The 23397-nt window shown below is 48.5% G+C and overlaps 1 protein-coding gene across 4 annotated transcripts in view; it reads left to right on the top strand.

The window, feature by feature from the left end:
- sobpa (sine oculis binding protein homolog a) overlaps positions 1-21753 on the top strand; it is a 42555-nt gene extending 20802 nt beyond the window's left edge. The window contains exons 5-8 of one of the 4 annotated variants that reach the window (XM_084013688.1): positions 888-911; positions 13440-13535; positions 18912-20949; positions 21681-21753. In XM_084013688.1, coding sequence (XP_083869814.1) covers positions 888-911; positions 13440-13535; positions 18912-20948 — 2157 coding nt within the window. In that variant the 3' untranslated portion in view covers position 20949; positions 21681-21753. The remainder of the gene's footprint in view (positions 1-887; positions 912-13439; positions 13536-18911; positions 20950-21680) is intronic. The other 3 variants (XM_084013689.1, XM_084013690.1, XM_084013691.1) reach the window with 3 other exon arrangements.
- Positions 21754-23397: the final 1644 nt, after the last annotated feature.

Below are 23397 nucleotides of genomic sequence, written 5' to 3'. Positions count from 1 at the left end.
GTTCACCTGCTTTTGCAAAGTAAATAAATCATTGTATTTGTGAGCAAATGAAACCTGTTGTTTAAAAGTTTCATGAATCTGATAAATAAAACAATAATAACAGATGGTTTCATCTTTTAGCTTTTATTCATTATTTAGGTGTTATCTAGGCGATTGTAGACTAATAATCATAATAATGATCCATTTTTTTCAAATGTTCTTTGGGCAGGATATGCAGATATGTAGAAATGCAGAATGTGATAATGATTTGACATATCGGCTCCACAAGCTGGTCGGCACTCAGCAAGCGTCGCTATCTGGGGAGTTGGGAGCGATAAAAGGTTAGCTTATGAGGTTCATTTATATTCAAGTATGTATCCGACCAACCATCCTTAATGGCACATACAATGTAAACTTGAGCTCATAGTTACCTTTACTCAGGAAGACTGTCGATGCTGCGATGTGCTAGCTGAGATGCTAACACTGTTACCTGGTCCTCCCACTTTGCTGGCTCCTGCTTCCGTGTGAGAAAAGCGTAGAAGTGAACGTCGTCTGTCCGGTTTTTGCATCAGTCAGTGTTTCTGTGATTAGTGTATCATCGACGAGCTCTTCTTTACACACTAATGAAGAGTTCATGGTGACGTTTTAACCCGTGAGTAGTGGCTTTATCTGCTGTAACCGTAGCAACCAATACACTTCACTCCAGTCATCAGAAGGTCATTTTAACTAAAGCATCCAACACTTTCCCAAAATGCACAATTAATATATAATAATACATAAACATTCAAGCAGAAACCACTGAGAGAAGACTTGGTCGTTGCCGTGGAGACAGACAAATATCAAAGTTGTATTTGTGTTTTCCCCCGATGACTGTAGTTAAACACTGTCCTTTCTCTCTTGTACCGAAGCTGGGATATATAAGGAATTACGCTGTGAGTATGACGTGTTTTCCTTTCTGCTTGTCTGTCCTGAAGTCAGTTATTCATCTGAACATAATCACTTCCCAGGCAGCGACGAGGCGGCACTTAGCAGTATGTCTGTTCATTTCAGTCAGTGATCCTCAACCCTTATTTTTATTTTCTGACACTTTTCCCCCAAAGCATGAGAATCAAAGCTGAGCCTTGCGTCTACTGTACTGTCGCCCATGTGTGTGTTCTTCATTCTCCTACCTAGCTCATTTACCATTTTCTAGAGAAAGTTTCTCCATAGTTTTCATCGTGCTGATGTTAGAAGTGGTGACAAATGATCTGCCTCGTCAAGTCTGACAGGTGGAACCGAGGGGGGGGGCTACGTGGGGGAGGGGGGTGGATCTATGTGGGGGAGGGGGGTGGGGCTATGTGGGGGAGGGGGTGGGGCTATGTGGGGGGTGGAGAATGTAGACGGCGTTTGTGACTTCACATCCGTCAGAGATCAACCGTGTTCCCATGAAACGTGAAGTTGAAGTGAAGAATATGAATCTTCTACAGGCATGAAGGCATTTAAGAGATCGATGTATTTCCCTGAAGTTGATCCTCTCTTCCAAGTTGTTTAGTATGACATCACTCTAATTATCCAGGTGCATTAGTGACTGCCTAAAGACCATCTGAATCAGCCTCAGACTCCTGACAGACGTTTCAAAGCCGATCACCGCGGCGACGGCTCCTCATGCCAGTCAGGCGGGATTGTATCGGTGGGAGAGACGCAGCTTTTTACCTCACGAGCTCTGGCACGAGCATTTATTATAAAACTAGCCGTATAGAAGTCTATGAGAAAATGGCCTTACTTCTCTCTGCTGACCACCAGGGGGCGACTCCTCTCTGGTTGTATAGAAGTCTATGAGAAAATGGTCCTACTTCTCTCTGCTGACCACCAGGGGGCGACTCCTCTCTGGTTGTATAGAAGTCTATGAGAAAATGGTCCTACTTCTCTCTGCTGGCCACCAGGGGGCGACTCCTCTCTGGTTGTATAGAAGTCTATGAGAAAATGGTCCTACTTCTCTCTTGATGTATTATCTCAGTAAACATTGTAAACATGAGTTTATGGTCTCAATCTCTAGTTTCAAGTCTTCTTCAATCCAGCATGATGTTCATTTAGTACATTATGGTCCATTTAGATTCAAATACACGATGAAGCAGGCGATGGCTTCAAAACCGTAGTCCACCATCCGATGGTCACATGACTACATCCACTTCTCACATACAGTATGATCTTGGCAGGTAAATCCAATGAAATCATGTTTGAATGTTGGTGCTGCCGTAGGGCTGCTCGATTAATCAAATTTTAATCTCAATTATGATTTTGGCTTCCAATGATTTTGAAAACAAGATAATCTAAATAAAATGATTATTTGGCTGCATTCCGTTTTGCAACGATGCTCTTGTTTTGTCACGTGGTATAATCCAGCCCTTTTCTTTACAGTGTTTTTTTTAAGTTCAATAAATGCATGTTTCCAAAAATCAATGAGTAATCGTGTTAAATAATCATAATCTCTCAGCCCTATGCTGATGTAATTACCTGATATGAATAACGCGTTGTGTGTCGGCTTTACGACCTTCATTGCTAGTAGGACAGAAATGTACACATTCAACATTCCTGAAGAAGCCATGCGGCCATGTTGGATGCTCCTCCCATCCATCAGCACAATGCTCATGTTCAAACATCACAAACACAGGAAAGGCCCGCTCTTCCACCGCGGCTGGGATTCTATATTTTGTCTGGCAGCCGTACATCCAAGCCGTTTGTGTAAACGATACCCACATGTTTCTTTTCTCATGCAGCCACAAGGCTGGCCACAACAACACGCCTGCAGGCTCGCTACTCTGCAACTGGAAAAGAGATTGTCATGGCTGGAAAGAAGTATCTCGTGTCAGCATGTGCTTTGGATAGCAGAGAGGGGGGGTGGGGGGTGTAGGGCGTTATGTTGCATGAAATATCTTCAGCTGCTTCATCCATGAAACCCAACCCTCTCCGAGGGCGACTACGGCTGCTACTTTCTCACATCTCTGCATAGCTCTATGATGGGCAGTGTGTGTGTGTGTGTGGTTGAAGATGATTGATAGTTTAACGGGCTAATCTCTTACGTGCCTGTTTATTGTGCACCTTAAGCCCCTGGAAGAGATTGTATGGAAGCTTCCTGTTGCGTGCGCTATCGATCTGCACACAGCTCGCCGCTCGTTCCTGCTTCTGTACAGCTGTTACATCAGCCCTTACTCAGGCTGCGTGCGTCGCAATAACATATCATTAGGAATCGAGATTGAAAACGGTTTCAGGGAGTTTTTGCTTCCAGCTGCAGGTAGAAACCCGCCGCCGAAAGCCCATGAACACGCTTGCTCATTAGACGCAGTGCCAAGGTTAAGTTCGGCAATTAGCAGTGATGGATTACCCTTTGAGAGAGAAAAGCATGTAGCATTGGACCAGGTGTGTGTAGCTCTGCCCAGGTGTGTGGACCAGGTGTGTGTAGCATTGGACCAGGTGTGTGTAGCATTGGACCAGGTGTGTGCAGCGTTGGACCAGGTGTGTGTAGCATTGGACCAGGTGTGTGCAGCGTTGGACCAGGTGTGTGTAGCGTTGGACCAGGTGTGCGCAGCATTGGACCAGGTGTATGTGGCGTCGGACCATGTGTGTGTGGCGTTGGACCAGGTGTGTGTGTGTGTGTGTGTTTGTGTGGCGTTGGACCAGGTGTGTGTGTGTGTGGCATTGGACCAGGTGTGTGTGTGGCGTTGGACCAGGTGTGTGTAGCGTTGGACCAGGTTTGTGTGCAGCGTTGGACCAGGTGTGTGTAGCGTTGGACCAGGTTTGTGTGCAGCGTTGGACCAGGTTTGTGTGCAGCGTTGGTGTGTGCAGCATTGGGCCAGGTGTGTGTAGCGTTGGACCAGGTGTGTGTGTGTAGCGTTGGACCAGGTGTGTGTAGCGTTGGACCAGGTGTGTATAGCGTTGGACGAGGTGTGTGTGTAGCGTTGGACCAGGTGTGTATAGCGTTGGACCAGGTGTGTGTAGCGTTGGACCAGGTGTGTATAGCGTTGGACGAGATGTGTGTGTGTAGCGTTGGACCAGGTGTGTATAGCGTTGGACGAGATGTGTGTGTAGCGTTGGACCAGGTGTGTATAGCGTTGGACGAGGTGTGTGTGTAGCGTTGGACCAGGTGTGTGCAGCGTTGGACCAGGTGTGTGTAGCGTTGGACCAGGTGTGTATAGCGTTGGACGAGGTGTGTGTGTAGCGTTGGACCAGGTGTGTATAGCGTTGGACGAGGTGTGTGTGTAGCGTTGGACCAGGTGTGTGTAGCGTTGGACCAGGTGTGTGTAGCGTTGGACCAGGTGTGTGTGTAGCGTTGGACCAGGTGTGTGCAGCGTTGGACCAGGTGTGTGCAGGTGGATTGCCGTTCGCCCCGAGAACAGGAGGTATCACGGCCTTCCATATAATTTACATTTATAATGCTGCGTGCAAGGAGCAGTTTGTTACTGTGACATCGATTGTGATGAAATGTTGCTTGTTGCTGTTGCAATAGCTCCAACAATCTGCTTTTCTCTGCATATTTTTGGGGGGCTTGCATTCCTTCAGGAAAGAGAACGGCTCCCTGGTTGACTGCAGACTGGTATGTTGTGGCTGAGCGGCGAGCGGGAGGACGCATTGGAAACCCTGAAAGAAGGGAAGTTGGCTTAGTGGCCTGTCATGTGCCATCTGAACGACCATTCATCAGATCTCTTCGTGCAAAATGAAATACATAAAGGATCACATTGTGGTCTCGTTCATAGAGTGGAATTATCTTTACATATCTGTGTGCATCCTGTGAGTCTACTAGGAGACTTTTACAGGTCGGTTCTGCCGCAGCGCGGGGCTTTTTGTTCACACCGTGAAATTCCTCCCGGGGGACTCAGACCTCCATCAGTGTCTTTCCCCGGGAGCTCCCTCCAGGCGCCGCGAGCAGAGTGCCGCTTCATGTCAGCCCAGAAATGTCACATCACGTCAAACACACACACACACACACACACACACACACACACACACACACACACACACACACACACACACACACACACACACACACAGACACACACTTCTCCACACAGCTCCGCGGTTGACTCCCGAACGCTCCACAATTTACTTTGCATCTCCATCGGCTGCCAAGGAGGGCACGCACGGGAATAACAGAGAAAGAGTGTGTGTGTAACTGTGTCTTGTATATGTATGAATATGCTTGTGAAAATGGTGTGTGTGTGTGTGTGTGTGTGATGAAATGTGTCTGCATATTGCAGCTCAGGCGAGGAAGCCTTGAGGCCTGCCTGACACAGCTTCAGGGCACCGAGAGGAAGGTGATTATCTCATAGCTGCCAGCCATTCAGCTTAAATAAAGATTAAAAGCAACCCGGCTAACTAGGCGTTGAGATTGAAAGAGTGGAGCCACACACACTAACTGGCGGTGAAGAATGTGCCCTGTTTCTCAGTTTGCACACTCCTTCTGCACGTGGCGGCCGTGATGTGATGATGACCTTACGCCTGGAAGGACTGACGTTCTACAATTTGCCAATTAAAAAAATTCACAATCAAATGTGCCGAGAAGATATTCCAGATATATTGAGAAAAGTGTTTGCTGCAGTTTTTTAAGGCGTTCAGGGAGACTGTGATAAAGAACAAATACTACAGATGCTAATCTTTTCTACATAGATCTGTTTCTGCAGAGAAAGCTCAAAGCTCTGAACCAGCACTGACCGTGGTCTGTTTGAGTTCTTTGAATGATTCGTGTACTTATTGTAGGACCATAAAGTAACACGACGCGTACCAAACGAAGCTCACGGCCTCGCCGGTTAAAGAATGTGTCTCCAAATAAGAACCAGTGTTGGGAGGCCTTCAAAACATGCAAAGTAGAAACAACTATTTTACTTACTTCTGTCGCCCATCGTGCGCCTTCGTTGCCAGGGCCACGCCTTTGTTGCCAGGGCCGCACCTTCGTTGCCAGGGCCACGCCTTCGTTGCCAGGGCCGCGCCTTCGTTGCCAGGGCCGCACCTTCGTTGCAGGGTTTGGGATGAGCTTGTCGGTGCTCGGCTGTGTTTGTCTTTGGATTTAGAAAAAGCCGACGAGCGTCCTCCTCTGGGCAATGCAGCTCTCTTGGCAGGTGATGGGCACACACACCTGGATGTGTAGCGTTGCCCAGATGGAAGCCGGCACAGCGGCAGCTGGTGTGACGTCTCCCTCAGGATAGGGGAGACGGCGTGGGGGAGATGGCGTGGGGGAGACGGCGGAGGGGAGGCGGCGGCCGGTGTCCTGCTCTGTCGTTCATATAGACGAGAACTTCGGCTGGTTGGCAAGCAGCTGTGGTTTGCTGGCATGATGCATCAGCAATAAGGACTAAACAAACACTGTCTGTCCATCCACCCACCTACCTACCTACTCATCTATCTATCTATCTATCTATCTATCTATCTATCTATCATCTATCTATCTATCTATCTATCTATCTATCTATCTATCTATCTATCTATCTATCATCTATCTATCTATCTATCTATCTATCTATCTATCTATCTATCTATCTATCTATCTATCTATCTATCTATCTATCTATCTATCTATCTATCTACCTGTCTGTCTGTCTGTCTGTCTGTCTGTCTGTCTGTCTGTCTGTCTATCTACCATCCATCTCCATCTTTTCATCCTGTGTTCCTCTCGCCTCGTTCACAGTGCCAACACCTCATTAGTGCAATATGTAAATGAGCTGGCGCCAGGCCAGAGGGTCACAGCACAGACTGGAGACAGAATAATGGCCCGACGGAGCATCTTTGTGTGTGTCCTCAAGTGTCTGCCCACATTCCTGCATGGCTCCATCCACCTGTCTGTCTACGTCCACCTGTCTGTCTACGTCCACCTATCGTCTGTCTATGTCCACCTATCGTCTGTCTACGTCCACCTGTCTGTCTATGTCCACCTGTCTGTCTACGTCCACCTATCGTCTGTCTACATCCACCTATCGTCTGTCTACGTCCACCTGTCTGTCTATGTCCACCTGTCTGTCTACGTCCACCTATCGTCTGTCTACATCCACCTATCGTCTGTCTACGTCCACCTGTCTGTCTATGTCCACCTATCGTCTGTCTACATCCACCTGTCTGTCTACATCCACCTATCGTCTGTCTACGTCCACCTGTCTGTCTATGTCCACCTGTCTGTCTACGTCCACCTATCGTCTGTCTACGTCCACCTGTCTGTCTACGTCCACCTATCGTCTGTCTACATCCACCTATCGTCTGTCTACGTCCACCTATCGTCTGTCTACGTCCACCTATCGTCTGTCTACATCCACCTGTCTGTCTACATCCACCTATCGTCTGTCTACATCCACCTATCGTCTGTCTACGTCCACCTGTCTGTCTACGTCCACCTATCGTCTGTCTACATCCACCTATCGTCTGTCTACATCCACCTATCGTCTGTCTACATCCACCTGTCTGTCTACATCCACCTATCGTCTGTCTACGTCCACCTGTCTGTCTATGTCCACCTGTCTGTCTACGTCCACCTATCGTCTGTCTACGTCCACCTGTCTGTCTACGTCCACCTATCGTCTGTCTACATCCACCTATCGTCTGTCTACGTCCACCTGTCTGTCTACGTCCACCTATCGTCTGTCTACATCCACCTATCATCTGTCTACGTCCACCTGTCTGTCTACATCCACCTATCGTCTGTCTACATCCACCTGTCTGTCTACATCCACCTATCGTCTGTCTACGTCCACCTGTCTGTCTATGTCCACCTGTCTGTCTACGTCCACCTATCGTCTGTCTATGTCCACCTATCGTCTGTCTACGTCCACCTGTCTGTCTATGTCCACCTGTCTGTCTACGTCCACCTATCGTCTGTCTACATCCACCTGTCTGTCTACATCCACCTATCGTCTGTCTACGTCCACCTATCGTCTGTCTACGTCCACCTATCGTCTGTCTATGTCCACCTATCGTCTGTCTACGTCCACCTGTCTGTCTACATCCACCTATCGTCTGTCTACATCCACCTGTCTGTCTACATCCACCTATCGTCTGTCTACGTCCACCTGTCTGTCTATGTCCACCTGTCTGTCTACGTCCACCTATCGTCTGTCTATGTCCACCTATCGTCTGTCTACGTCCACCTGTCTGTCTATGTCCACCTGTCTGTCTACGTCCACCTATCGTCTGTCTACGTCCACCTATCGTCTGTCTATGTCCACCTATCGTCTGTCTACGTCCACCTGTCTGTCTATGTCCACCTGTCTGTCTACGTCCACCTATCGTCTGTCTACATCCACCTATCGTCTGTCTATGTCCACCTATCGTCTGTCTACGTCCACCTGTCTGTCTACGTCCACCTATCGTCTGTCTATGTCCACCTATCGTCTGTCTACGTCCACCTGTCTGTCTATGTCCACCTGTCTGTCTACGTCCACCTATCGTCTGTCTACATCCACCTATCGTCTGTCTACGTCCACCTGTCTGTCTATGTCCACCTGTCTGTCTACGTCCACCTATCGTCTGTCTACATCCACCTATCGTCTGTCTACGTCCACCTGTCTGTCTATGTCCACCTATCGTCTGTCTACATCCACCTGTCTGTCTACATCCACCTATCGTCTGTCTACGTCCACCTGTCTGTCTATGTCCACCTGTCTGTCTACGTCCACCTATCGTCTGTCTACGTCCACCTGTCTGTCTACGTCCACCTATCGTCTGTCTACATCCACCTATCGTCTGTCTACGTCCACCTGTCTGTCTACGTCCACCTATCGTCTGTCTACATCCACCTGTCTGTCTACATCCACCTATCGTCTGTCTACATCCACCTATCGTCTGTCTACGTCCACCTGTCTGTCTACGTCCACCTATCGTCTGTCTACATCCACCTATCGTCTGTCTACATCCACCTATCGTCTGTCTACATCCACCTGTCTGTCTACATCCACCTATCGTCTGTCTACGTCCACCTGTCTGTCTATGTCCACCTGTCTGTCTACGTCCACCTATCGTCTGTCTACGTCCACCTGTCTGTCTACGTCCACCTATCGTCTGTCTACATCCACCTATCGTCTGTCTACGTCCACCTGTCTGTCTACGTCCACCTATCGTCTGTCTACATCCACCTATCATCTGTCTACGTCCACCTGTCTGTCTACATCCACCTATCGTCTGTCTACATCCACCTGTCTGTCTACATCCACCTATCGTCTGTCTACGTCCACCTGTCTGTCTATGTCCACCTGTCTGTCTACGTCCACCTATCGTCTGTCTACGTCCACCTGTCTGTCTACGTCCACCTATCGTCTGTCTACGTCCCCCTGTCTGTCTACATCCACCTATCGTCTGTCTACATCCACCTATCGTCTTTCTACGTCCACCTGTCTGTCTACGTCCACCTATCGTCTGTCTACGTCCACCTGTCTGTCTATGTCCACCTGTCTGTCTACGTCCACCTATCGTCTGTCTACGTCCACCTGTCTGTCTACGTCCACCTATCATCTGTCTACGTCCACCTGTCTGTCTACGTCCACCTATCGTCTGTCTACGTCCACCTGTCTGTCTACGTCCACCTATCGTCTGTCTACGTCCACCTGTCTGTCTACGTCCACCTGTCTGTCTATGTCCACCTATCGTCTGTCTACGTCCACCTGTCTGTCTACGTCCACCTATCGTCTGTCTACGTCCACCTGTCTGTCTATGTCCACCTGTCTGTCTACGTCCACCTATCGTCTGTCTACGTCCACCTGTCGTCTGTCTACGTCCACCTGTCTGTCTACGTCCACCTATCGTCTGTCTACGTCCACCTGTCTGTCTATGTCCACCTGTCTGTCTACGTCCACCTATCGTCTGTCTACGTCCACCTGTCTGTCTACGTCCACCTATCGTCTGTCTACGTCCACCTGTCTGTCTACGTCCACCTATCGTCTGTCTACGTCCACCTGTCTGTCTATGTCCACCTATCGTCTGTCTACGTCCACCTATCGTCTGTCTACATCCACCTATCGTCTGTCTACGTCCACCTGTCTGTCTACGTCCACCTATCGTCTGTCTACGTCCACCTGTCTGTCTATGTCCACCTGTCTGTCTACGTCCACCTATCGTCTGTCTACGTCCACCTGTCTGTCTACGTCCACCTATCGTCTGTCTACGTCCCCCTGTCTGTCTACATCCACCTATCGTCTGTCTACATCCACCTATCGTCTTTCTACGTCCACCTGTCTGTCTACGTCCACCTATCGTCTGTCTACGTCCACCTGTCTGTCTATGTCCACCTGTCTGTCTACGTCCACCTATCGTCTGTCTACGTCCACCTGTCTGTCTACGTCCACCTATCATCTGTCTACGTCCACCTGTCTGTCTACGTCCACCTATCGTCTGTCTACGTCCACCTGTCTGTCTACGTCCACCTATCGTCTGTCTACGTCCACCTGTCTTTCTATGTCCACCTATCGTCTGTCTATGTCCACCTGTCTGTCTACGTCCACCTATCGTCTGTCTACGTCCACCTGTCTGTCTATGTCCACCTGTCTGTCTACGTCCACCTATCGTCTGTCTACGTCCACCTGTCTGTCTACGTCCACCTGTCGTCTGTCTACGTCCACCTGTCTGTCTACGTCCACCTATCGTCTGTCTACGTCCACCTGTCTGTCTATGTCCACCTGTCTGTCTACGTCCACCTATCGTCTGTCTACGTCCACCTGTCTGTCTACATCCACCTATCGTCTGTCTACATCCACCTGTCTGTCTACATCCACCTATCGTCTGTCTACGTCCACCTGTCTGTCTACGTCCACCTGTCTGTCTACGTCCACCTATCGTCTGTCTACGTCCACCTGTCTGTCTACGTCCACCTATCGTCTGTCTACGTCCACCTCTCGTCTGTCTACGTCCACCTGTCTGTCTACGTCCACCTATCGTCTGTCTACGTCCACCTATCGTCTGTCTACGTCCACCTGTCTGTCTACGTCCACCTGTCTGTCTACGTCCACCTATCGTCTGTCTACGTCCACCTGTCTGTCTACGTCCACCTATCGTCTGTCTACGTCCACCTGTCTGTCTATGTCCACCTGTCTGTCTACGTCCACCTGTCTGTCTACATCCACCTGTCTGTCTACGTCCATCTGCCTGTCTACGTCCACCTGTCTGTCTACGTCCACCTGCCTGTCTACGTCCATCTGTCTGTCTACATCCACCTGCCTGTCTACGTCCACCTATCGTCTGTCTACGTCCACCTGCCTGTCTACGTCCACCTGTCTGTCTACGTCCACCTGCCTGTCTACGTCCACCTGTCTCCAAGGTGTCTGTCCTAAATAATCTCCCAACATCTCCCCTGTTACTCTGTAAGAGTAGACTCTCTAAGACCATCAACACCGTCCTCCGATCCCCACAAGTACCAGTATCTGGTCTGTGTCATGTTGGAATGGGAAACACACACCTGGAGGTGAGGGAGACAACCTCAATCATATATCATATATAATACATATATATAATCATATATATACCCCAGAACGGCCCTTTGGTATCAGAGAGATGTAGAATATACCCCAGAATGGTCCTGAGGCAGCCCCTCAGCCCCTCGGCTGCAGACGGCACGCCGGACCCAGAACGGAGATTAAATCATCGTTTCTGATAACGCCGGCCCAGCGGTGGGGAAATATTAATCAATTGTTTCACAGTATATTATGTAAAAGTGGATCACCTAATGAAACACAATCAAGCAATCTGGAAATGTGCCAAGTTCCTCCCGTAACTTCTGTGTGACCAAACTGGCCGAGCTGGCCGTTAGAATGTGTTTCTGTTGTAATAAACAGCAATATTAATATTATGTTGGTTTAACTAATGTAAGTGTTCTTTCTACCAGTTATTATAAAAGTCTGTCATTTAAATTCAAGTTATCCCAGCTTATGTCTCTAACCATGTACTCATTTACAGTTGTTTTTATCAAATCGTCCATACTTTACAAGGTTCTGCCCAAAATGTTCCAGCGATGTATGAGAGTGTTGCTTAGCGGTGTACTGTGCTTTATGTTTTATGTGTTTCACGGGGACCTGGCGTGATTTAGAAACGACCCCCGACCTCGGTGTTGATTGTACGACTGAAAACACCGATTGAACAGAAATATCTTTATTGAGCGTGTTGAAAGATAGAAAGATGTTGCTCACCGCATGCTGCCATGCACGTCACCCATCTCAACATCTGTCCACATCCTTCTGTCTCTATGTGGGTCGCCATGGTAACCACATCAGCCTCCAAAATTCACCTAAAATGCCGCCAATTAATCATTTCCAAATGACCGTGATTTATTGATTTATTACGCCGATTCGCACGGGACCAAATGACCAGATGACCGTGTTTGCCGAAGTATGGAAGGCCGTTTTTACTTAGAAATTATAGACATGGCTGAGGGCCCCCAGGTGATTCTGGTCCCCAGGTGATTCTGGTCCCCAGGTGATACTGGTCCCCAGGTGATACTGGTCCCCCAGATGACACGGGTCCCCAGGTGATTCTGGTCCCCAGGTGATACTGGTTCCCAGGTGATACTGGTCCCCCAGATGACACGGGTCCCCAGGTGATTCTGGTCCCCAGGTGATACTGGTTCCCAGGTGATACTGGTCCCCCAGATGACACGGGTCCCCAGGTGATTCTGGTCCCCAGGTGATACTGGTCCCCAGGTGATACTGGTCCCCAGGTAATACTGGTCCCCAGGTGAGATGCTGGAGGTTGTCTGTGATCTTAATCCCATGTGGATCAATGTCTGTCATTTCTCAAGTAAAACTTCACCAACCGCATCACGGTGCATATTATGCTCATGTGCAAATCGCCACCTTGGTGATGAGGGTTCTGATTTTTTTTGGTAAGACTTTTTGCTGCTTCTTTCCAGGTCAGAAGTTTGGTTTGGGTGGAAAGGACACCAGGGCTGTACAGGATGTCAGTCTCTATAAAAAGTTAGGATGCTTCTATTGAGGGATGAGCTTGAGAGTGTGTTATGGACCTTTGGTTAGTGAGCTTTGTTGTGAGCGCAGGAGAACCTCCACCCTAGACTCGGATCAGATTCAGGTCCCCCACCTTGGACTGGGATCAGTCTCTGGGCTTCCTAATTACGCCGATGCTTTTCCTGCAATGACCAGCTGAATGAGAGTTTAGTGGAATAACGTAGTTTCTCAGCTCCATCGGATCCGACCGAGGTCTTGCATGAGGACGGACCGGGTCTTTAAATGCCGAGTTAATATGAGACACGTAAACAAGCACGACTTACTTATGACTCTACACCTAACAAGTGTTGCAAGCATTCACATGCATGCACACACACACACACACACAGAATCCTGTTGATTGGTTTGAACACAAATCAATACCTGTCCAGTCATTTTACAGTCACCATTTCTGTTCATCTTTCTCGGTGTTGTTTTCCATTTCTGAGTTTTCCTTGTTGCCTCTGTTCACCTGTTTATTTTGTCCATTCGTAAAAAGAAGCCATTATTTCTCCTCCCCCCCAGGCGAGAGACGACGAGGGCCTCGGTGGGAAATTACCCCAGCACAGCTTTACTCAGGACACGCCCAGGCTTGTCTTCAAGACAAACAGCGAAGTGCTTGTAAGGACCATAACCCTCTAACACCAGATAGAGTTTAAGCTTGATGGCTGCTGCACACATGTTTTGATGTTGTTCTTTGTTCAAAGTGTCTAATTTTCCAACTCATTCCTTCCTGACACGCTGATAGAGTCCAACAGATCGGACGCTCGTCTCTCACGGAGAGTTTACACATCTTAAGTGTAGGTCCGGAGTGAGATGGACCCTAGGTAATTTCCACCAAGACCTCCAGCCAAACACCCCCTCGGAAGCATTTTTAGCGATGGTCAGCAGTGGTCAAGATAGGGCGATCAGCCGAACGACTTTGTAATAGCGCTATTTTATGTAATATATTACACAGCTTCTTCTTCGTTGGTGTTTAATGGCAGTCGGCGTTTACCCAGCTGTTTCCGTGACACGAATTTCACGCCAGCGTATGAAAAAGTTTCGCCGATTTTTTATAAATGCTTGTATTATCATGTCAACACTTGTCGACCTGATAATATAAGCATTTATGAAGAAAAAAAATTAAGCGAAACCTTTTCATACTCTCGCATGAAACTTGCGTCACGGAAACAGCCAGGTATACGCCGACTGTCATTAAACAACAACGAAGAAGAAGCTGTGTAAACACGATGCCGTCTACGCAAACAGCGTAGCTTTAGCAGTAGAAGCTATCAGGCAAGTGTTCTTTTTAAATAAACTCCTGATGTACTTACAAACTTTAAAATGCCTCGTTTTGTGAGTACAGACCCTACGTGTACTACTGCAGAAGTTTAGTAACATTCCATGCATTATTAGTGGGGAAATTTACGAGATATACTGTAAGTACCATAGCGCTATTACGAAGCCGTTCGGCTGATCGCCCTATCTTGATCAATGCTGACCATCGCTAAAAATGTTTCTGAGGGGGTGTTTGGCTGGAGGTCTTGGTGGAAATTACCTCGGGTCCATTGCACTCCGGACCATCACTTTAAGTTTGAGCTTCCCATAACTTGATTTCTCCCCACGTGTAATCATTTGCTTTACTCATTTTCATCATATCATTCATGTTCAGCGACTTGTGTTCTCAGACAAGGAACCCAAGGTGAATGATTTATGTTTAATATGTATTGAGTATTTGATATCTTTTACATACATCATTCATAATTTAATTAAAGAAAAACAAAAAAAAAACAGCAATGGGATATATGCACACCACTAACATGACACATATGCCGCTGTGAAGATTCACGTTTATTACAACTTTGCTCTCATTTTCAGTTTTAACCATCATTTTATGGCATGTTTCTATTTCTAATAAGGACATTTCACTCATAAAGTTAATGAGATCTTCAGGAAAGAATGACAAACATCCAACCGTGCAGGTTTAAAACACATGTTAGCCAAACCTTTATGGATAAATATCAGAATAATGTATTTAATCCTGGGTCATTGACCTGTGTTGTGTGTTAACAACCTGTCTGTCTGACTGTCTGACTGCCCTTCATGCCCCCGATATGACTCATATGTTGGCCAGAACTTCAAAAAGAGACCCAGATGTTCATTTAGCACCGTCGTCTCTTTGGGGGATTGTGTTTATAAGCCTTATAAGATCAGGCATATCTAAGCTAAGCTAAAGCTAAATATGAAGCTACAGCCAGTAGCTCAGGTGGTTAGCTTAGCTTAGCACAGAGGCTGAAAATGAATGAATGGATGAAGTCTGAACATGAGAAGATCTGCTTCCTGTCCCCTCATGAGTTTAATCCATACCAAAGTATAAGACAAGCTTGCCATCTCTGTGAGGTTGCCAGGCAACTAGCTGAGACTCCAGGAAGTCACGGCTCCCACCCGAGCAATGTTTCAGCATTAAAACCAGTACCTTGTTTTTAAACTTTTAAACAAATGAGATATATTGGACGGACGAGTCTTTAAGCTGAAATAAGCTCATCAGCTTCAAACTGTGGCTTCTTATTGATCATCTCGTCAAACTCAAGGAAGAAAAATAAACCAGCACACATGCACCAGACAGCCAAAAAGGGAGATCTGTTCTGAGAGAGATCTGGTCTCAGCGAGGTCCGGTCTGCTGCAGTGACATTCAAACCCAGTCCACCAGGTGGGTCTCCATCATTCTCACGGCTGCCTAGAGTTGCTTGACTCTCAGTGTGTGTGATTAGAGACTCACCTGGCCGACGGTGATGGCCGGCTGTGATCAGAGCAGCGACACGGGGAGAGCTTTTATCTACACTTTCAACTTCCACGCTCCATTCAGGTTTAATGAAGACATCAGGTACACAGCGTAGCCAATTTAAAACCCGAGGAGACGAGACGAGCCGGACACGTTTCCCCTTTGTAAGCCAGATAATTACAACTATCAGCATAAATGAGGCTGCTGTGTCCACATGTTGCAGATGTTTGTCTGCTTCACATCGCCAAAGTGAAATCTTTGTGTAAACTTTGGACCATCTATCTGGCTGTTGGACTGAACCCACCATGCAACAAGCGCAGCGTGTCTGTCTGCTGACGGCGAGGCCGGGTGGACAGACTGTTTGGTGTGTGAGACTGTTGAAGTAAAAAGCCCCAGCCCCCGGTTCGTTTCGGGGGTTTAATCCGTGTGTTTAGTGTGATTACAGCAGCAACCAGAGAAGTGTCAAAAGAATCACATATCCACCTTAACGGGGACACAAGCCTTCCCCTTCATGCACTTCGGCTGCTCAAACCTCTTTGTTCACATATAAAACCACTTCAGGCAGCACAGCCTCTTATGAAACCCTCCAGCCATCCTCTTCATTATCTAAATCCCACACGTCCTCTAGTCAGCGCTGAAACCCTCCTCTGCAACCTGTTGGTCCACAGCCGGCCTCCGTCTCCTCCACGGCTGCAGCAGTTTAACCCTCCTCGTGCGACCTTTAACCCCCAGAGATTGGCCTCACCTGCCTCATTCAAACCGATTTGACACTAAAACCAGCCCAACGGCTTCTAGAAGGAGAAAACAGCGGCGGCTGATGTGGTCGCACTTGTTTAGGAAGCACGATTATTGTCGCAACGCAAGCGGTTAAACTGCACCAGCCGACGCCGGTTCGTTGGCCACGATGGAAATAAATGACCATAATTACATTCAACTGCAAACATCTGTGTAGCGGGGAGAGGGAGAGGGAGAGAAAGCACAACTCCATTAGTGTAATGCGCAGTGAAATTTCACTCACAGTGCAGAAAGTCGTTAAGTGCTCTCCATCTGTCTTTCTGAGTCGAGCAAAAAATTTCAGCACATTTATTATTTAAAATATCTGGAGCCCACCATTATGAAGCTCCACTACGGAGAGCACCTTCCTGACTTCTCCTCAGTCACGGCTCATTGAATGAGCTGCCACTAAATGGGCAGTTAAGACGTGTAGAGCCTCTGACATCTGAGCACCGCCGGCGAGCTGGTTCAGCACAGCGGTCGCCATGTAGTCCTTTCTCCAACCCGGTCCTGGTCCTGGTCCTGGTCCGGGTCTGTATGTTCTCCCTCCTCAGTGCAGAACTAAGGTACGTCTTCTCAAACTTTGTTGAAGATGCTTCTGCTTTATCCCGGTCCACCTCGCGCCAGGCCAGCGGTTGTAAAACACATACTATATGCAGATGAGCTGATGTTTTACACATGGCCAGCTGCAGGACAGCATGCTGGTGTTCTGGTGAGGTCCTGGCCAGCGCTGCACTGCATCTGGCCAAACATGTGAGTCCGCCGTCTTTCAGCCGCTGCCAGGCGGGATCCTGCCAAATAAACCAATGTTGCTATGCAGCACTGGAAAGGAGTTTATCCACCTTCCGGTCGCATCCCTCAACTTATTAACATTCAGCAGGGGGGCTTAAGGGTCCGTGTGATGGATGGATGTCGTTGAGGGGTCTGACACCTGATTAATGCCTTAATTATCTCCATCGAGGACCTGCCACTCCTCCCCGAGCTGACAGAGTGAGCTGTGTGTGGCCTGACGAGTAGCGTCGTGTTCGGGGCTCGCCCACTGCTATCTGCTCCACCAGGGTCACATTCATTCTCCCCCGGAGGAAATGTAGCACGCTTGTGTGCTGCAAAGGTGGAGAACAGTGATGAAAGAGTGCAGCACGGCGTTTTGGGACCGCTGCCACTGCAGTGAGCATGCAGGACAACTTTCCAGTTTAACCTCTTCCTGTTAGGAAACTCTTTATCAGAAGGGAAATTCTCATTCTGCAAACGTGAATCTGAGAAGTGGATTTGTAATTCTAACAGTTACAGTAATACATAAAGAACTCAATTTTATTTTTATACTCTCACTTTTGCATGCGATGCACTTTCCTGACACAGTTCCCACCTACATGCATGCCGGAACACAAACGCCTCCCTGGGCCGGTTTAGTTCTCTTTATATGTGTTTCTGAGCCGGACGCCTCCCTGAAGTCTTACTGCTCGTTCTAACAACACCTCCAAAGATAGTCTTATCAAACAGATTTACATTTACAAACCAAGCAATAATACAAAAGTTGCAAACAGATTCAATGAAACATCTGGAAAAGGGACCCAATGCAGTATATTAACAGAGTATCCTCTTGAAGACAACATGCATGAATGGCAATAGAACACAATAATCTCTAACACAACCTGCATCACATGAACCATGAAGGTGTTAATCAGTGGAATAGTCCATCTCGTATGTCCAGAACTGTTCTGCATGAAGCTATAGAGAGAAGGCCATCATTAACTAAATACTTTCGCAGATTATTACTGATTTGGGGGCGTGGCCTGAAATGCAAAGTGGTTGAAAACCGAAACTTGCAGCAGCAGTTTCCCTGTAATTCAGTATTGATGAATGAATTGATATTTCTAGCATTTAAAGTGGCTCAACTCGAACGTCTGCTAGTTGGCGCACACACGCACACACACTTCAATACCAAGTACGGAGGGCCATTTGAGGGAAATCAAATTTTTTGTGTCTTGTTGTGCCGGGGCATCAGCCTCCTAGGGATCGGCGCTTACATGAGACTGAGAGTGTTTTTATTGCCAACAGAAGGTGTAAATGGGCATTCCCTGTTAGGACACAAAGTTAAAGACAAAGTCACTTCTATAGAACTTAGCAGCAGAATATGATAGTGTGCACATTTACCTCTGTCAGGAAAACACATCGATTTAGACACATGCAAACACACACACACACACATTACATAAATCAGATACATGCAGGCATGTGCATTTCAACAAACTTCAAAGTTAAGTGTTGCTCTTGACAGCATCAGTAGAAGGATCTTTTTTAAATGTGTTTGTGTCCAGATGGTTTGGAGGCTGAGCTTCTGCTCGCCGGCCATTCAGAGGAAATTATGTTCTATTTCATCACAAACAAATTACAGCTGTTGTGTGTGCAAAGTGACGGGCGCTGATGCCGTGTGTGTACTGTGTGTTTTTTCCTTACAGGTGTGTGACTGGTGCAAACACATCCGCCACACGAAGGAGTACCTGGACTTCGGTGCCGGTGAGCGGAGGCTGCAGTTCTGCAGTGCCAAATGCCTGAACCAGTACAAGATGGACATTTTCTACAAGGAGACCCAGGCTGCGCTGCCTGGAGGACTGTGTAACCCGGGGCACGGAGCCGGGGGGGAGGGTAAGATGGAGTGCAGTGGAGGGGTACAGCTGCTCACTCCTGAATCCTGGGGGACGCCGTTATCGGACCTGCGGCGTAAAGCCCCCTCACCTGGGGGGCCTTCCTCTGCGTTGGCCCCTTGTACTTCTTCTGCCACCTCACCCTCAGACACTGCTGCCCACTGCTCCCCGTCCTCCTCAGCCAAGATCCCCACGCCCAGACCCCACGAGAACCCCACCCTTCACCCTCCACCCACTTTGCACCCGCCTGTCGGGGTTCCCCCTGGTAGCCCCCCCATGGTGATGACGCCGCGGGGACCCATGCCCCTGCCACTGTTCATGGAGCATCAAATGATGCAGCACATGCGTCCACCATATCTTCGGCCCACTGGTCACCCGGGTGGGCCCCATAGCCCCCTCTCAAACCCTATGATCCCAGGTATTGGTCCACCACCTCCCCCTAGGACCATGGGTTCAGCATCAAGTCCCATGCACAGGCCCATGCTGTCTCCACATGTCCACCCCTCATCCAATCCTAACCCTGGCATGATGCCGCCCCACCATGGTATCCCCATGCCAGGCCTGCCCCCTTTCCCCCCAGTCAACATGATGCCCAATGGACGCATTCCTCTGCCCCCAATGATGAACTTTGGCATGCCGTCCCTGGCCCCATTGGTACCCCCACCAACTCTCTTGGTCCCTTACCCTGTTATTGTACCCCTTCCAGTCCCAATCCCTATTCCAATCCCAATTCCCTTCAACCCCAAAACTTCCAGGGACCAGCCGGAGAGCGGTGGCACCTTACGCAGTGCTCCAGAGTCCTCTGAAGCTTCAGCTTCGTGGCCCCACTCTCCAGGGTCCTCCGGAGATGACCGAGTGGAGCAGAAAGTAGAGCCGGCTGGTGCAGAGCGTCACTCTCCTGCACACTCAGAGAGGAGTAGGACGGCGCTGGTGGATTTGACTGTGAAGGCGGAGGATTCAGGCAGCGGGTGTCTAGCCAGAGTCCCCGGACCGATGGATGGGGTGATCGATCTCACGGTGGGCCAGAGGCCATGCCAGCAGCAGATCCTTCAGAGGATGCTGCCTGGTGTCCAGATCAAACAAGAGGCAGAAGCTGAATCAAGATCTCCACCAGCTGCTGGGTTGAGTTGGGAAGGGAAGGACAGTCATGATGGGGGAGAAGGGGCCCTCTCACAGGGCCTCCACAGTGCTGCGGAGCTGGAAGGGACCACACACCCAAACACATTGGTATCACCAGGTCCACCTTCCCCCAACAGCAGCCCTTCTTACCATGATGATGCTCCAGTGAGCCAGCTAAATACCTGTTTCCCTAACTGTACCCCACCACCGTTGCCCAGCACAGCACGGACCCAGACCCAGCTCCCGCCCCACCTCCAAACTAGCCCTGCTGCCCCATGTAATGTCATAGTCAACGGTGCAGGTTGGCAATCGCTTCTCTCTCCTGCCTTCGAGTCTTACCCCGACCACCGAGGAGACGCCGTGGCAGGAGAAGGCGAGACGGAGGAGCAGCCGGCCGACGGTGAGCTGGAGCATGAGGCGCTGAAAGAGAACACTTGTTCAGTTGGAGATTGGGATCCGGGGAAGCGGGGCTCGGCGCAGGATGAGCCGGCAGACACCGTGGAGGGTAAGCCAGACCCCGACTCCAACACGGAGGAGGGTGAGCACGCCTATGCCCTGCCACTGCTGTCCACCGGGGGCTGTGTGGTCATCCAGCCTGTGCCAAAGCCCGGCGCTGACAAGACGGCCATCCTGTCCTGCTCCATCAGTGCCCCTCTGTCAGTGGACGGGGGCTCCGAGCTGCAGCCGCCGCTGAAGAGGAGGTGTCTGCGAATCCGCAATCAAAACAAATGAGGTGGGTTTAAGTAGGAATTCATACAAACGTATTCATTGACATTTTGTTATTGTAGTAATCAGTCGCTTTTGATTTTTGATCACTTCTCAGTGTGTATCTTTTTAAATTACCTCCTCTAATTCCAGCATGTTCTGTAACAGCTTGTTTACCATCGCATATTATTTTCATCAGAATGTCTCAGTCTGGGTGCTCTCATACAGACTGTATGTCTAAGACCGATATATTGCTCCCATTTCACAGAAAGAGTATGTCGCTTCACTTTGACGGGCTGATTACCTCCATGAGCTTTACAATGAGAAGGGAAGTCAAAGGATTCATTCAACACATTAATACCAGAATTAATGATGCATGTATTCAAGAGCATTTCCAGTTGTAGTAACATGAGAGCTCTGAATTAACTTAATTAATAACCACAAAAGCTGGAAAATCAGACTCCTTAATGCCACTGAGACAAACACTCCCGTAACCTTCGGATACCTACAGATACAGAACCTTTGGTTATTGATAAAGAGAATGAATCTCGCTTTTTCCCACTTGTGTGCAAATATGGCACTGCATTCATTATGAATGATCTAAAACAGTATGTAAAATGAATGCAACCACAGAAGCAGATGCTGAATATTTCATCTTTATTTGCCCAAAAGAGAATAAACCCAGAATGAGGAAGCGCTGCTGTAAAACTTCTCCCACTTACCTTGAAATGTCTAATTCCTTTCCACTGTGTTACCCAGATGGACGCTTGGAGGACCACTGTGCCACCAACGACCCCCCCCCCCCCCCCCCCCCACTACACCACACACACACACTCACATTGCCCCCCTCCCCCCATCCATCATCCAGTCTACCAGCACCACAAAACGCCTTCCACGATTGATGCGAGTCCAACCACGTGTTGATGTGAGACTCTGATGGACTGGACTTCTTCAGACCAGCAGGACCGCTTGACCTTTGAACTGCAGACAGTGTGTCCCTGCGACAGAAGGACTTCACCTGCTGCTTCCACCTTGGTTCAGAGCCCCTCATGCCCCCCCTCCATCACAGCCCTCCACCACGTGGTCTCTGGAACAAGCGTTAGTAGAGGAGCCTCAAAGGAACGCTCCGGTCTCGGTCCAACACAGGTACTAAGAGGTTTAGACTGATCCACCAGGCTCAGACCGGGCACAAAGATTTGGTTTTTAATTCTGTCTAACCAGCAAAACAAATGTTCTTGCCAATGTGACACAAAGTGTTCTGAGTAGTAGCTTAAAAGAGAAGCATGAATCCAGTTAATGCAGTATGACTGATTTTCTTTTTAAATAGATATTCCAATCAGAGGCTGCAAAACTGTCCTTGGACATAAACTCACCAACTCCCACTAACGGGAGGAGAACCTATTAACCTTCACCAGCAAGTCGTACAACCTCCGCCATCTTTCATCTGCAGCATCTATTTGTCTTCAGCCACTAAAGTTACATCTATGTTGTTCCACCAGACTGAGGCGTGTCATCATCCTTCTGTCGACGCGTTCACACCGTCTGTGTGTTCAAACCTTTTCTATACAGCATCCACCAGGGGGCGCTCCGGTAACGTCTGAGACGGCTCTTTGCATGAATAATTAATAGTAAATGAGCCTTTATTATTACCGGCTGAACACTGTCAAAGTAACACTACAGATTATCAGTATTTTTTGTACAATAAACACGGAAGACAAATTCACTTTTGGAAATAATTTGAGAAATATTTAAAACACTGCCTCTTGCTTGTGCACCAGTCCTTTTTGCCAATTATTATTTGTTTTAAACCAAATGTAAAGCCAGCCTTGTCCTTGATTCAGTGCTCTGTGTGCAGCTTGATCTGATCCAGACTGATCTGATCCAGATTGATCCAGATCGATCCAGATTGATCCGGTTTCACCTGTGAGCTGGGACACCAAACAAAGCCAGCATGTAGTCTACTCTCCGATGTTCCAGTGTTATCGTACGCCGCACACTGGAGGAAAACGTGGGAGCTTTCAAATTGAAGATTTATTGTTGCCAAAATAACGAGCACTTATTTAAGAAAAGAAGGGAAGTAGTCAGAAACAGTATTACCCCGTTGTCCCTCATAATGGTTCGATCCATGAAGGCCTGAGTTACATCGCTCTGCAGCCCCGTCTCACCGCCGTCCTGCTTTGTGTTACTTCATGTCGCCGTCTGGTTCATTCCTCCGACACACACACACACAAACACACACACACACACACACACACAGCCGAGATGACTCAGACTTAAGCAGCCTGTAACTATCTGTTAGTCCGGTCTTGAGGCCCGGCTTCGGTGTCTGAGCGTCTCCTTTCCGATCAGCATAAGCACAGCGCGTCTTAAAGGGCCGTTTAATCTGTAGAATAGAGTAGAAGAGTCTGTATGTGATAAGGGAGTCACCAGCCAGGAGTTCAGAGGTCATGACCTCCCCGACAGCTCTAACCCTTTG

The sequence above is a fragment of the Eutrigla gurnardus genome (genome assembly GCF_963514095.1).
Source record: "Eutrigla gurnardus genome assembly, chromosome: 7".
Taxonomy (NCBI): domain Eukaryota; kingdom Metazoa; phylum Chordata; class Actinopteri; order Perciformes; family Triglidae; genus Eutrigla; species Eutrigla gurnardus.
Note: the sequence above shows the minus strand (reverse complement) of the source record. Positions and strands in the feature narration are given on the sequence as shown.